This window comes from Cimex lectularius, unplaced genomic scaffold (assembly GCF_000648675.2).
Source record: "Cimex lectularius strain Harlan isolate CLEC.00 unplaced genomic scaffold, Clec_2.1 scaffold330, whole genome shotgun sequence".
Classification (NCBI taxonomy): Eukaryota; Metazoa; Arthropoda; class Insecta; order Hemiptera; family Cimicidae; genus Cimex; species Cimex lectularius.
In genome coordinates, this window is record NW_019394173.1 from 453,579 (window position 1) to 466,288 (window position 12,710).

The following is a 12,710-nucleotide window of genomic DNA, read 5'->3' on the forward strand; positions in this document are numbered from 1 at the left end:
AAAAAAATTTAAATTAAGAAATAATTTATTTATTATTTATTATCTATTGATCTATAATTTTGATGAAATGAAAAAGAGAGCTATCAACGCTCATTAATAAAAATACAATCATCGTTGAATGATTTCATAATAATTTATTACGATAAAGAAAAGCAACCTTTTATATTTAAATATTATGAAATCTATCTGTTTTTCATAGCAGTTTTGCATTGAAGAATTCTTTTTCCATGCTGAATTAAGCAACAAGCAGTTAAATTCATGCTAGAACTCAATGCTATAACAAGCAATGGCAGCAAAGTGAGTATTGTTGAATTATTGTTTGATACTAGTACAATAAGAGAAAAAAATTTATATTACGAAATAATTTTATTTATTTATTATTTATAATCCATTGATGTATAATTTTTGATGAAATGAAAAAAGAGAACTAGCAACGATCATAAATAAAAATACAATCATCGTTGAATGAATCCATAATAATTTATTACGGTAAAGAAAAGCGACCTTTTATATTTAAATATTATGAAATCTGTCTGTTTTTCATAGCAATTTTGCATTGAAGAAAGCTTTTTCCATGCTGAATTAAGCAACAAACAGATAAGTTCATGCGAGAACTCAATGCTACAACAAGCAATGGCAGCAAAATTTGTATCATTGAGTTGATGTTTGATACTAGATGGTATATTAAGAAAAAATATGTTTATTTTCCTGTACAAAGGCTCATTAATCATATTAATTATTTATCGAATCTGTATGAATGCGTTGAATGATCTATGATTTTGATGCTTGTATTAAGTTCATGATCGAACTTAGCAGTTCTGCTACAAGAGGTCGCAAGTGGTGTTGATTACCTTCTGCATGCCGTATTCGAACCTTCTGATGAATCAAAAACATATGAAAACAACAAGTTTTCATTAGATAAACTGGCCTTTTTCGTTTTTAAATCTGAAAAATGCGAGAGTCCGACGATGAGGACTATGTCGTCTATGGAACTCCACTGGAGCCAATTGAAGAAGGTATTTTCAATATTTACTATGCAGTTATAACTGTACAGTTAATTTTTGAAATTTGGATTCAGATGAGGTACCTAGGAAGAAGCCGATATACATACAAGACCAGATAGCGACAGACAAGCAGGGCCGGAGGAGGTTTCACGGCGCGTTCACCGGTGGCTTCTCAGCCGGGTTTTACAACACGGTGGGTACGCCGGAGGGATGGCTACCCGCCGCGTTCAAATCGTCCAGGGAGAAGAAGGCCGATTTGCAGGCGCAAAGGCCGGAGGATTTCATGGATGAGGAGGACACGGATCAGTTTGGCATCGCTCCATCGGTGTTACGTGCTAAGCCGGAGTACAGCGGTTCGGACAGGACGCGCAAGAGAGAACGTGTCACCTTCTCCGAAGGGCCGATACCAGGCGACCCCGTCCTTCACAGCATACTCCGTCCTGCCAAGTCTGTCTTTTCAATCATACAAAAGTCCAATATCGTTAATTTTTTTTTAAAATTTTAAATAGGGAGACAATTGGAGTACAGTTGCTTATGAAAATGGGCTGGAAGCCGGGTCAAGGTATCGGACCTCGTCTTACAAAGCTGCAGAAGAAAAAGCAAAACAAGCAGAATCAGAATAAAGTCTATGGTTGTTACATTCCAGGAAAACCTGATTCAGGTAGCATTTAAATAAGTAAAACTTGTTAATTCGCATTTTATTTTTTTTAAATATATGTATTTATATTTTTTTAAAGACAGCGATGAAGAGATTGACGTGAATCATCTCTTTGCACCGGACGATGTTGAGATGATGTTTGTGAAGCCGAAGACGAACAGGTTCGGCATGGGCTACACCGGCCTCGACAAGAACTTCATGTTGGGCGGCGTTTCAAAGGTGCAGGATACGTTTCGAATGATGGACAACAATAAGAAACTCGCCATCAAAGGACAAGCATTCGGTGTCGGCGCATTTGAAGATGAAGACGCCGACATTTATGCAAGGGATGACATGTCCAATTATGATTTTTCGCTCGAAACGGTCAACTCGCTCAAAGAGAAAAGGCGGAAGGAAAGGAAAGAGAAGAAAATGCTTGCGATCACTTCTGGCGGATTTGGCATCATAGATGGTAAGAAAATTAAATGGTTGACATTCTATGTAATAAAACTACAATAAACCTGTATTCAGAACCTTCTTCCTGCACCTTCCTGAGTCTATACGATTTGTCTGGCTAAGTCTTTGCTGGCTGGGTCCTCCACTTGACTGTGGCTGTTGTTGACTCCTCTTGTTCACTGAGTCCTTAGATCGACTGAGTCCTTAGGTTGACTGGTCTTCACTGACTCCTTAGATCGACTGAGTCCTTAGGTTGACTGGTCTTCACTGACTCCTTAGATCAACTGAGTCCTTGAGTTGACTGGTCTTCACTGAGTCCTTAGATCAACTGAGTCCTTGGGTTGACTGTCTACATTGACTCCTTGATCAACTGAGTCCTTGAGTTGACTGGTCTTCACTGAGTCCTTAGATCAACTGAGTCCTCTCACTGCTGAGACTCCCAGGTGACACCTCTTGTTCACTGTGTGCTCTCATTGGGTCTCTGACTCCTGCTGTCCGAATCTATCCTACTGTCCACTTCTTCCGAGACAGTCAACCCGTACTGCATCGGGCCCATCCAGTCGAGTCTCAGCCACTGCTTTTGACTGACTTCCCTTTCCTAATCATCCCATTTTGTATCAGTTTCTCAATAGGAAAAGCAAAAACAGTTGGGCTTGATCATCACTGCTATCTTGCAAAGGTTGGTCATAGGCAGCTATGCAGGAATTCTGCCTGGCCACAGTTTTCGCAGTAAATAATTCCTCAACTTTCTTTAATTAGAGGGACTGTTCTTACACTAACAGTTGTTGGGGGAAACCTCTTTATTCCTACCGGTTGGGCGGCCAGATTTACAGCACGACCAGTTTGAATTAATAATAGTATTTTCGCCAAATATGAGTTTGATTAGTAGTACTAAATAATGCACTAGATATCATGATAGTTTGAGTCTGAGATGGTTACGAACTATGATTTTATATTTAAAAGCAAAACCAACCACTTAATATTCAGAAATGCCTAACTATCACTAATTATCTCAAACCTTTTCCAACCTAAAACTGTCTGGATAGTGTGCAACCAACCTTAACTGCCAGTAAACATTGATAAACTCGATTAATGACTGAAGATGGCGAGAGGCTGAAATACATCTTCCATGATAGTCTGATAGGGTGGTGATTGGAAACGGCAGAATTAACCTCAGGAGGATTTTTTTTTTTATAAAAAAAATTTTATTTTATATATTACCAACTCCATGGTTCATATCTTCTCTATTGATAGGTTGAAAAATTCCAAGATCTACGTGGTTGAAAACCTTGATTCAATTTAGTAAATTACATGACGTTTCGGGCTCCTGGCCCATCATCAGCAACTGGACTATGCCAATGATACATATATATTATTTTTCCATCCCCTTTATTTGTGGGGAATGTCATCAAAATGATGATCGGATTTCCCCTGGCCAACAAGGGAGGCCGTACAAAGGAAAAAAAAGGGGGTGGAAAACTAACATGTATCATTAGCATAGTCCAGTTACTGATGATGGACCAGGAGCCCGGAACGTCCATGTAATTTACTAAATTGAATAAAGGTTTTCAACCACGGAGATCTTGGAATTTTTTAACCTATCAATAGAGAAGATATGAACCGTGGAGTTGGTAATATATAAAATAAAATGAGTTCATCCCTGGGATACCAAGGAGAAAACAGGAAGTTGTTTTTTTCGTTTGTCCTGCCTCCCTTGTTGGACAGGGGAAATCCAATTAAAGCTAATTATCACTATCTAAAATAGGTGGGACCCACTCGGAGTGAATTTTTAAAACAATCTTGACGACATTTCCCTCAACAAATAAAGAGGGTGGAAAAATAATATATATGTATCATTGGCATAGTCCAGTTGCTGATGATGGGCCGGGAGCCCGTAACGCCTTGTAATTTACTAAATTGAATAAAAGTTTTCAACCATGGAGATCTTGGAATTTTTCAGCCTATCAATATAAAATATTTTTAGGTTTTGTCCTGGCGAAGAAGCCTCCTGTACTTAAGAAATACTTCCCACCGCCGAAACTGCCGCCCGACTACAATGGCGTCCATGCAGTTCGCAAGACTCGGTTCGGCCCCGAGCATAAAAACCTGCCGGTAATTAAAAGTAAACACTTGCTGACGGCTTCCGACAGAGCTGCGATCCTCGAAGATGAAAAACAACAAAAAACAAAGTGCGTTCTTATCCATTCTTTATTAGAGCTTAAGATTGTTTTTTATTCAAAGATCTTCATTTTAGAGACGAGGAAGTCGAAGAGCTACCGCAGCCTGAAGAGGTCGAAGGTCAAACAGAAGACACGGGCTTCCGTCCTTTTATCAGCGACCCGGCAAAACAGGCGCGATACGAGCGGTATCTACATTTTGTCAAAATCGGCGCCAAAGGTTTGTACAAAAATAAAACATATTTTTCCTCCGTGCTCAATGGACGATTGTTTTTAGAGGCTTTTGAAAAGATCCAGCCTAAAGTCATGACCTCGTGGGAGAAAGAAAGGGAGCGGAACGAGTTTGAGCAGGCGTCCAGACTTTACAAGCCGCTTTCAGGTTTGTATAAATTGTGATATACGTAAAAAAATATACATGCAATACATCCTGTGATGTCAAAAGTTGACTTTAGCCTTATAAATACATGTGATAGATCCGTTTAAAGGGTACTTCCAGTTTTTTGTAATTTACTTTATTTTTTGGTGTAGGTATGATGGCTGATAGATTTGCGAGCGCCGAACTTCCCGACGAGTCTCTTGACCCTCTCGCCCCAGTACAAAAGTACACAGGTGGCGTAGACGCTAAACTCGCCGAGGCTGCCAAAGAGAAGAAATTCGGCAAGCTGACGAGATCGAGTTACACCTGGATACCCGTATCGTTGCTCTGCAAACGGATGAACATCGCCGAACCCATGTCCAGGTGAGCGTTCATATATTTTATTGTCGGTTTATTATTAATAATTTTTTTTTTTAGTGCCGGGACGAGCTTGTGTGAAATAGCGGATGAGAAGAATAAAAAGAGAAAAGTCAAGTTCAACGCTTTCGATTTTCTCGCGGACAAAGCGAAGGCGGAGGATTTCTTCAACAACAGGCTCGAAGATCCTGCGAAAGAAGAGAATGTTCACAAAGATCAGACAGAAGAGGAAGGGATAAAAAATGAGACGGGTTTAAATGAGAAACAGCCATTGAATCTACCTCCACCCGATGTAAGGAGGATCGTTCGACTTCCTGGGCTTAAATAAAAAATATTTTTTCTTTTTCAGGTGATCCCTTTTGAAGATCCGGAGAAGAAAATCGATCTGTTTAAGGCGATATTCTGCAGCGATGAAGAAAACGAAGAAGAGGAAGAACCCGAGAGTAACAAAAATGCTCTTAGGAACACATCGCCTCCAAGGGGAATCTTTGCCAATTTGGACCTGGACGCTTTGAAGGCGAAGCCGCAGGCCCTACCGGACGAGCCGACAGCGTCCAATAAGCCTGACCCGCAGCTCCTCTACGGCCCGTCCCTCCCGGCGAAGCCCGTCTTCTTCAAGCCGACCGCATCGCACAAAGATTCTTCCGACTCAGAACCAGATTCTTCTGAAGACGAGTGGGTTGAAAAGGGTAAAGCCGTCAAAGAGAAGAAAGATGAGAAGAAAAAGCACAAAAAGCACAAAAAAGAAAGCAAAAAAGAAAAGCACAAGTCTAAAAAGAAAAGCAGTAAAAAAAAGAGTAAACACTAAGTCATTTATTTAAATGTAAAAAAAAAGTGTAAATATGTACATGAAATATTAATTTAAAATTAAAATGAAATAAAATTTTTAATGTTTTGTCGTGGAAAACCCATTTACCCTAAGCCATTTTGGTTTTGTAGGTAAAAGACACAAGACACAATTGCATAATTTTATTGGATTTTACTTTAGATACAAGAACGGGTTATGAAACCATTTCTGGTACACTTAGTTTGATGAGCCTTGCCCTTTGCGCCGCGCAGATGCAGTCGACTGCAACCAGCTCTTTCACAAGGCCCTCTTCCTTCCTAATGACCGACCTGGCGATGTAGACGGTGTAGCAGACGTGCGAACCGCGCATGGTGCATCTCGACCTTTCGCAGGCACATTCGACGGCGATCAGCTCCGGCGGCCAGACCCGATTGTGGTCGACCACTCTCTTAAGCCTGTAAAAAGAGCACGATTTAAAAATTTAAAAAAAATTATATATAGATTTTACCTGACAGGACAGCGTCCGACAGGGTCTTCATGCGTCTTCATCCATTCAGGTACGTGGAGTGAAGAGAGGTCCTTCGATTCAAGATAGTCATCCTGCATCGGGCAGATCACTTTCATGTTGTGTCCGTCCATCGGTGAACCCCACGGGACGGTGGCGAAACCATTACTTTTTTTACAACCTCTGCCACGGTCACATTTCGTCAACACCAATTTATCACCGAACCTGTGATAAAAGTAATTTAACACGATTTTATAATCAAAAGACCATCCTGGATTAGGATGATACTTCGAGATTGTTTAATTAATAACAAGATATTGTGATTCCGATATGGGTATGGGCGGTTAATGTGGTTAAATTGGAATTTATCGCCTTTGAGGTCTGCCTAGTCTCACTGATTGTATTTTATTCAACTAAGAGAGTAAAGCACCGAGTCTAGAGACGACTTGTGAAAATTTGAGCACTACATTGCTTAAGAAACATAATTTAAACAACTTCAGCCGTCTTTGGGTCCGCCTAGTCTCGCCATTTCTCCACTGTCAAGCTATGAAAGCAAACACGAGGACTAGACACGCCGCGTAAAGGTTTTAGCATGAATATTGTTTAACAAAAATAAAATTCAGTAGCCTTTGGGTCCGCCTAGTCTCGCTGTTTGTCATCCAACTAAAAGAGTAAAGCCCCGTGTCCAGGGAGGACTTATAAAAGTTTGAGCTTTGCACTGGTTAAGAAACATCATTCAAACAACTTCAGTCGCCTTTGGGTCCGCCTAGTCTCGCTATTTGTCTATTATCAAACTATGAAATCAAAAGCACGGGGTCTAGAGACGCCTCGTAAAGGTGTCAGCACGAATATTGTTTAACAAAAATAACAAGCAGTCGCCTATGGGTCCGCCTTGTCTCGCCGCCAGAACCTGAAGCGGTGTGGAAAAGGGTTCAAATCTGGTCAGCTTAGTTTCGCTTTTGATCCTATTTTTAAACATCCGAACAGAAAGATAAAAATACTGTAAGGAACTAAGGGCATTTTTATTTAAAAAAACACGATTCTGTCTTAAAAAAATTACACCACAAATTTCGGCCATGAAGTACTACTGGAAAAGGTGTCAAATCTGGTCCGCTTCGTCTCGCTTTTGATCCTATTTTTAAACATCCGTACAGAAGATAAAAATACTGTAACGAACTAAGGGTATTTTTATTCAAAAAACAACGATTCTATCTTTAAAAAATTGCACCCAAATTTTCGGCCGTGAAGTATTTGAAAAGAGATCAAATCTGGTCCGCTTCGTCTCGCTTTCGTTCTTTTTTTTAAACTTCCGAACAGAAAGACAAACATACTGTAAGGAACTAAGGATATTTTTATTTAAAAAAAAACACGATTCTGTCTTAAAAAAATTACACCACAAATTTCGGCCATGAAGTACTGGAAAAGGGGTCAAATCTGGTCCGCTTCGTCTCGCTTTTGATCGTATTTTTAAACATCCGAACAGAAAGATAAAAATACTGTAAGGAACTAAGGGTATTTTTATTAATAAACCACGATTTTATCTTAACAAAATTGCACCCAAATTTTCGGCCATGAAGTATTTGAAAAGAGATCAAATCTGGTCCGCTTCGTCTCGCTTTTGATCCTATTTTTAAACAACCGAACAGAAAGATAAAAATACTGTAAGGAACTAAGGGTATTTTTATTAATAAACCACGATTCTATCTTCAAAAAATTGCACCTAAAATTTCGGCCATGAAGTACTGGAAAGGGGTCAAATCTGGTCCGCTTCGTCTCGCTTTCGTTCCTATTTTTAAACATCCGAACAAAAGAGAAAAATGCTTTAAGGAACTAAGGGTATTTAATATTTTTAAAAAAAACCATGATTCTCTCTTAAAAAAATTACACCACAAATTTCGGCCATGAAGTACTGGAAAATGTGTCAAATCTGGTCCGCTTCATCTCGCTTTTGATCCTATTTTTAAACATCCGAATAGAAAGATAAAAATGCTTTAAGGAGGGTATTTTATATTCAAATAACCACGATTCTGATTTTAAAAAAGTACATCACAGTTTTCGTCGATGAAGTTACTGGAAAAGGGGCCAAATCTGGTCCGCTTCGTCTCGCTTTTGATCCTATTTTTAAACTGACATATAGAATACGTGAGTGCTATAAGGATCGTATCATGCTTACTATGCCTTAAACGAAGATTGAACTAAAGGTTTAAAAGCCAACTCCGGTCCGCTTAGTCTCGCTGTTTGCCCCCACTTATTGATAAGAGTTTTAAGTTTCTTAAAATGCTCGTTGTGATTTAAAGCTTCAATGTAAACTTTGAGATTATCTGTCTAGGAAAAAAAAACTTCGGCAGAACTTGAAGCAGTGTTAAACTGGGAAACTAGTCAAATCTGGCCCGCTGAGTCTCGCTGTGGATCTATTTTTAAGGTACAAATATATTCCCAAGAAGGCTAATATGCAATAAACAATAATTCCGTTTAAAAAAAAAAACCTCAAAAGAACATGACTTGACAGGTATTCAAAATAACGTGGGCCGCCGGTCTCTTTCGTCGTCCAGTTTTCAACAGACACATGAAAATAAACACATTCATTAAGATCCAAATGATGGTTGATATTCCTTCAACGCAAATTTTACCTTAAAAAAAAAAAATGACAAGAACAATTGGCGCTGAAGGACTTGAAAATTAGTTAAATCTGGTCCGTCTAGTCTTGCTTTCCTTTATCTATAAACTGACAAACAGAAGCACAAGATTCTGTAAACAACGAATGATAAAATAAACAGAGATTATCTTAAACAAAAGAAACTAAACGATTTTTGACGCAGAAGGACTTGAAATGTGGTCTGTACCATGATAAATCTGGTCCGCCCAGTCTCGCTCTTCTACATACGTCATAGATTGAAAATCGACAAAATGCGTTTTTACCTCAAAATGCGGTAAGGTATGAGCTCTTTTCCTTCGTAACTCCTTCCGGAGGACCAGCCGACGAGCAAGAGGAGAAGGACCGTCTCGCTTTTCATCCCTGATTCTTTCTGACCCCTGTCCGCTTGGCATCGTCCTTTTTATCCCTTCGGCCTCCCAGACATCAAAAGTCCACATCAAAAACGTCTTTTCCGCGAACCGCTAAGCGGATTTCCATCTGCGGATACTCGGAAAAAATAGCCATTGCGGCGATCAAAAAAAAAAAAAATCCTTTTCATCGTCCAAATCCCCGATAAAACGGCTCAAATCTCGTCGATCGATCCTCCAAATACATAAAAAGACGCTAAAATTTCACCGGATCCTCCTTTGAATATTAAACTCTTGTAATTGAATTAGCGAGGCTCCACGGCGCCGACGGCCGCTTCGGAAAAGCTATTAAAGTGAAACAGAAACGAAAGAAAACATGAATTACAACGGGTCATAAGCACTTCTGGAAAATATAACTCTCCAGATAATAACACTTCATAGCCGGGATAAACTAATATCCGACCATTGGCAAAATGTTTAAAATGTCAGAGTTGAACGGCTTAAATAAGCAGCAGTTCATCTATAATTCACAAATCCTTACAGGCTGGCTGCTTTAGCCATAATTAAATTATTTACTAACTTTTCACAAATTTTAACAGCCCTAGTTAGTGATAAGTTTATCTTTTAACTTAATTTTGTTTATGCTCCATGACTAAATTCCTTTTCAAAAAATTTTTAAGAAGAAAAATTTAAAACTTAAACATTTTGTACCCTTCAACACCCTGTATAGTAATAAGTAATGTCACTTAAAAAAAGCATTAGTTTAATTCAAGCCTTTGTTGTATTATAAAAACAGCAAGGGGCTTAATTATGAGCATTACATGACCCTCGAACCAAAGAAAACCGTTTTATTCATGCAGCACCCAGTATCAATGAAAACTAATGTCGGAATTAAAAAATATGTTTTTTTTTTAAATTTTAGCTTTTGTTCTATCTTAAAAACAGTAAAGGAGTTAATTATGAGCCCCATATGGCTCTCGACATCAAGAAGAACTTTTTTTCATGCAGCACCATAAATGCAAAACAACAAAAATATTTTTTTTTTGTATTCCAGCTTTTGTTGTATCATAAAAACAGCAAGGGGTTTAATTATGAGCACCTATGGCTTTCGACATCAAGAAGAACCTTTTTTCATGTAGCACCATAAATGCAAAACGATAAAACTATTGGTAGAATTGAACAAAATATGTTTTTTTATTTTCGTTTTTGTTGTATCGTAAAAACAGCAAGGGGCTTAATTATGAGCATTACATGACTCTCGAACCAAAAAAATCCTTCTATTCATGCAACATCCAGTATCGATGAAAACTATCGTCAGAATAAAAAAAAAAAAAAAAATAAGAAAAAACAGCAAGGGCTTAATTATGAGCATTACATGACCCTCGAACCAAAAAAAAAATCCTTTTATTCATGCAACATCCAGTATCGATGTAAACTAACGTCGGAATAAAAAAAAAGTCACATTTTAATTTAAGCCTTTGTTCTTTCATAAAAACAGCAATGCGTTAATTTCGAATACTATACATCAAACCTAATGTCGAAATTGAAAAGATTTTTTTTTATTCCAGCTTTTGTTCTATCATAAAAACAACAAGGGGTTTAATTATGAGCTCCTACGGGTTTCGACATCAAGAAGATCATTTTTTTATGTAGCACCATAAATGCAAAACATCAAAACTATTGTTAGAATTGAACAAAATATTTTGTTTTTGTATTCCAACTTTTGTTGTATCATAAAAACAGCAAGGGGTTTAATTATGAGCACCTACGGCTTTCGACATCAAGAAGATCATTTTTTTATGTAGCACGATAAATGCAAAACATCAAAACTATTGTTAGAATTGAACAAAATATTTTTTTTTGTATTCCAGCTTTTGTTGTATCATAAAAACAGCAAGTGGCTTAATTATGAGCACCTATGGCTTTCGACATCAAGAAGAACATTTTTTTATGTAGCACCATAAATGCAAAACAACAAAACTATTGGTAGAATTGAATAACATATGTTTTTTTATTCTCGTTTTTGTTGTATCGTAAAAACAGCAGGGGGCTTAATTCTGAGCATTACATGACCTTTGACCCATGAAGAATTTTTTTTATTTATGCAGTACCCTATATACATCAAAACTAATGTCGGAATTGAAAAAAATATGTTTGTGTTTTTTTAATTCCAGCTTTTTCATCTATAAAAAAACAGCAAGGGGTTAATTACGAGCACCACACGACCCTCGACCCAAAGTATATCCTTTTTATACATGCAACACCCAGTACAGATGAAAACTAAAGTCGGAATTTAAAAAAAGTCATATTTTAATTCAAGCCTTTGTTCATCATAAATACAGCAATGGGCTTAATTATGAGCACCATATAATCCTCGATATGAAGAAGAAATGTTTTATTAATGAAGCACAATAAATACAATACTTCAAAACTAATGTCGGAATTGAAAAAATATGGTTGTTTTTTAATTCCAGCTTTTCTTCTATAAAAAAAATGTTTTTTTATTATCGTTTTTGTTGTATGGTAAAAACAGTAGGGGGCTTAATTCTGGGCATTACATGACCCCTTGACCCATGAAGGATTTTTTTATTTAAGCAGTACCCGGTATACATCAAAACTAATGTCGGAATTGAAAAAAATACGTTTGTTTTTTAATTCCAGCTTTTTCATCTATAAAAAAACAGCAGGGGGCTTAATTCTGAGCATTACATGACCCTTGTCCCATGAAGAATTTTTTTATTTATGCAGTACCTTGTATAGATGAAAACTAACGTCGGAATTTTAAAAAAAGTCATATTTTCATTCAAGGCTTTGCCCGAAAGATCCATTTTATTTATGTAGTAACCTGTATAGATCAAAATAATATCGGAATTGAAAAAAAGTAAAATGATTAGATTTTGTTCTAAACTTTTGGAAAACTTGTTTTTTTTAATGTTTTTTTCTTGGAGCTCGGTGTTTCCTTTGTCGATCAGACAAAATTGTCATTTTTTAACGATTAAGTGAGATATTAGGATTAACTGGATAAAATTAGGGTTGTATAATTGTAATGATCGAAACCGTGCGGACCCACACTCATCCACGTTCCCTCTCATTTTACATTTTCTAGAAATTTTTTTGAAAAAACACAATTCAGTACATTAGGCACAATTTACGACAAAATTCGAAACCGTGCGGACCCACGGATCGCCCGTGTAAAATCGTACATTTCGAGCATTAAAACCTTCCTCTAACATGCAATAAATTATGTTTTAATTTTTTTTTCTCAACTCACAGCCAGGAAGAATTTCAGCGGTATGTATCCGCTTAACCACGCTTTTCCCTATGTCGTCAGATAAAATTGTCATTTTTGTATGCGATAGATTTTTTTACGAGGGTTTGCAACCTATGTTTCAAACTATTTTTATGTAG

At 37.5% G+C, this 12,710-nt stretch overlaps 2 protein-coding genes across 2 annotated transcripts; one reads left to right on the forward strand and one right to left on the reverse strand.

The window, feature by feature from the left end:
* The first annotated feature begins 837 nt into the window (after positions 1–837).
* LOC106662940 (G patch domain-containing protein 1 homolog) lies at positions 838–5,815 on the forward strand. Its single transcript, XM_014387394.2, has 10 exons — positions 838–1,016; positions 1,079–1,451; positions 1,514–1,665; positions 1,742–2,113; positions 4,082–4,286; positions 4,352–4,494; positions 4,552–4,653; positions 4,803–5,013; positions 5,068–5,299; positions 5,357–5,815. The coding sequence occupies exons 1-10, from the start codon at positions 953–955 to the stop codon at positions 5,813–5,815; spliced, it is 2,313 nt and encodes a 770-aa protein (XP_014242880.1). The 5' UTR covers positions 838–952.
* A 146-nt stretch (positions 5,816–5,961) lies between these two features.
* On the reverse strand, positions 5,962–9,343 carry LOC106662941. Its single transcript, XM_014387396.2, has 3 exons — positions 9,219–9,343; positions 6,303–6,524; positions 5,962–6,249 (listed from the first exon to the last, which is right to left on the reverse strand). Exons 1-3 carry the CDS (start codon positions 9,311–9,313, stop codon positions 6,009–6,011), a joined length of 558 nt encoding a protein of 185 aa, XP_014242882.2. The 5' UTR covers positions 9,314–9,343; the 3' UTR covers positions 5,962–6,008.
* Between the last annotated feature and the right edge of the window lie 3,367 nt (positions 9,344–12,710).

Bases quoted from the DNA above. Each gene is read 5' to 3' on its own strand.
- LOC106662940 (XM_014387394.2), top strand. From the start codon at position 953: ATGCGAGAGTCCGACGATGAGGACTATGTCGTCTATGGAACTCCACTG. The intron at 1,452-1,513 runs GTCTGTCTTTTC...AATTTTAAATAG, and splicing joins AGCATACTCCGTCCTGCCAA to GGAGACAATTGGAGTACAGT. The intron at 5,014-5,067 runs GTGAGCGTTCAT...TTTTTTTTTTAG, and splicing joins ATCGCCGAACCCATGTCCAG to TGCCGGGACGAGCTTGTGTG.
- LOC106662941 (XM_014387396.2), bottom strand. From the start codon at position 9,313: ATGAAAAGCGAGACGGTCCTTCTCCTCTTGCTCGTCGGCTGGTCCTCC. The intron at 6,525-9,218 runs GTAAAAACGCAT...CTTTTATCACAG, and splicing joins ATACCTTACCGCATTTTGAG to GTTCGGTGATAAATTGGTGT. The intron at 6,250-6,302 runs GTAAAATCTATA...CTCTTTTTACAG, and splicing joins GTCGGACGCTGTCCTGTCAG to GCTTAAGAGAGTGGTCGACC.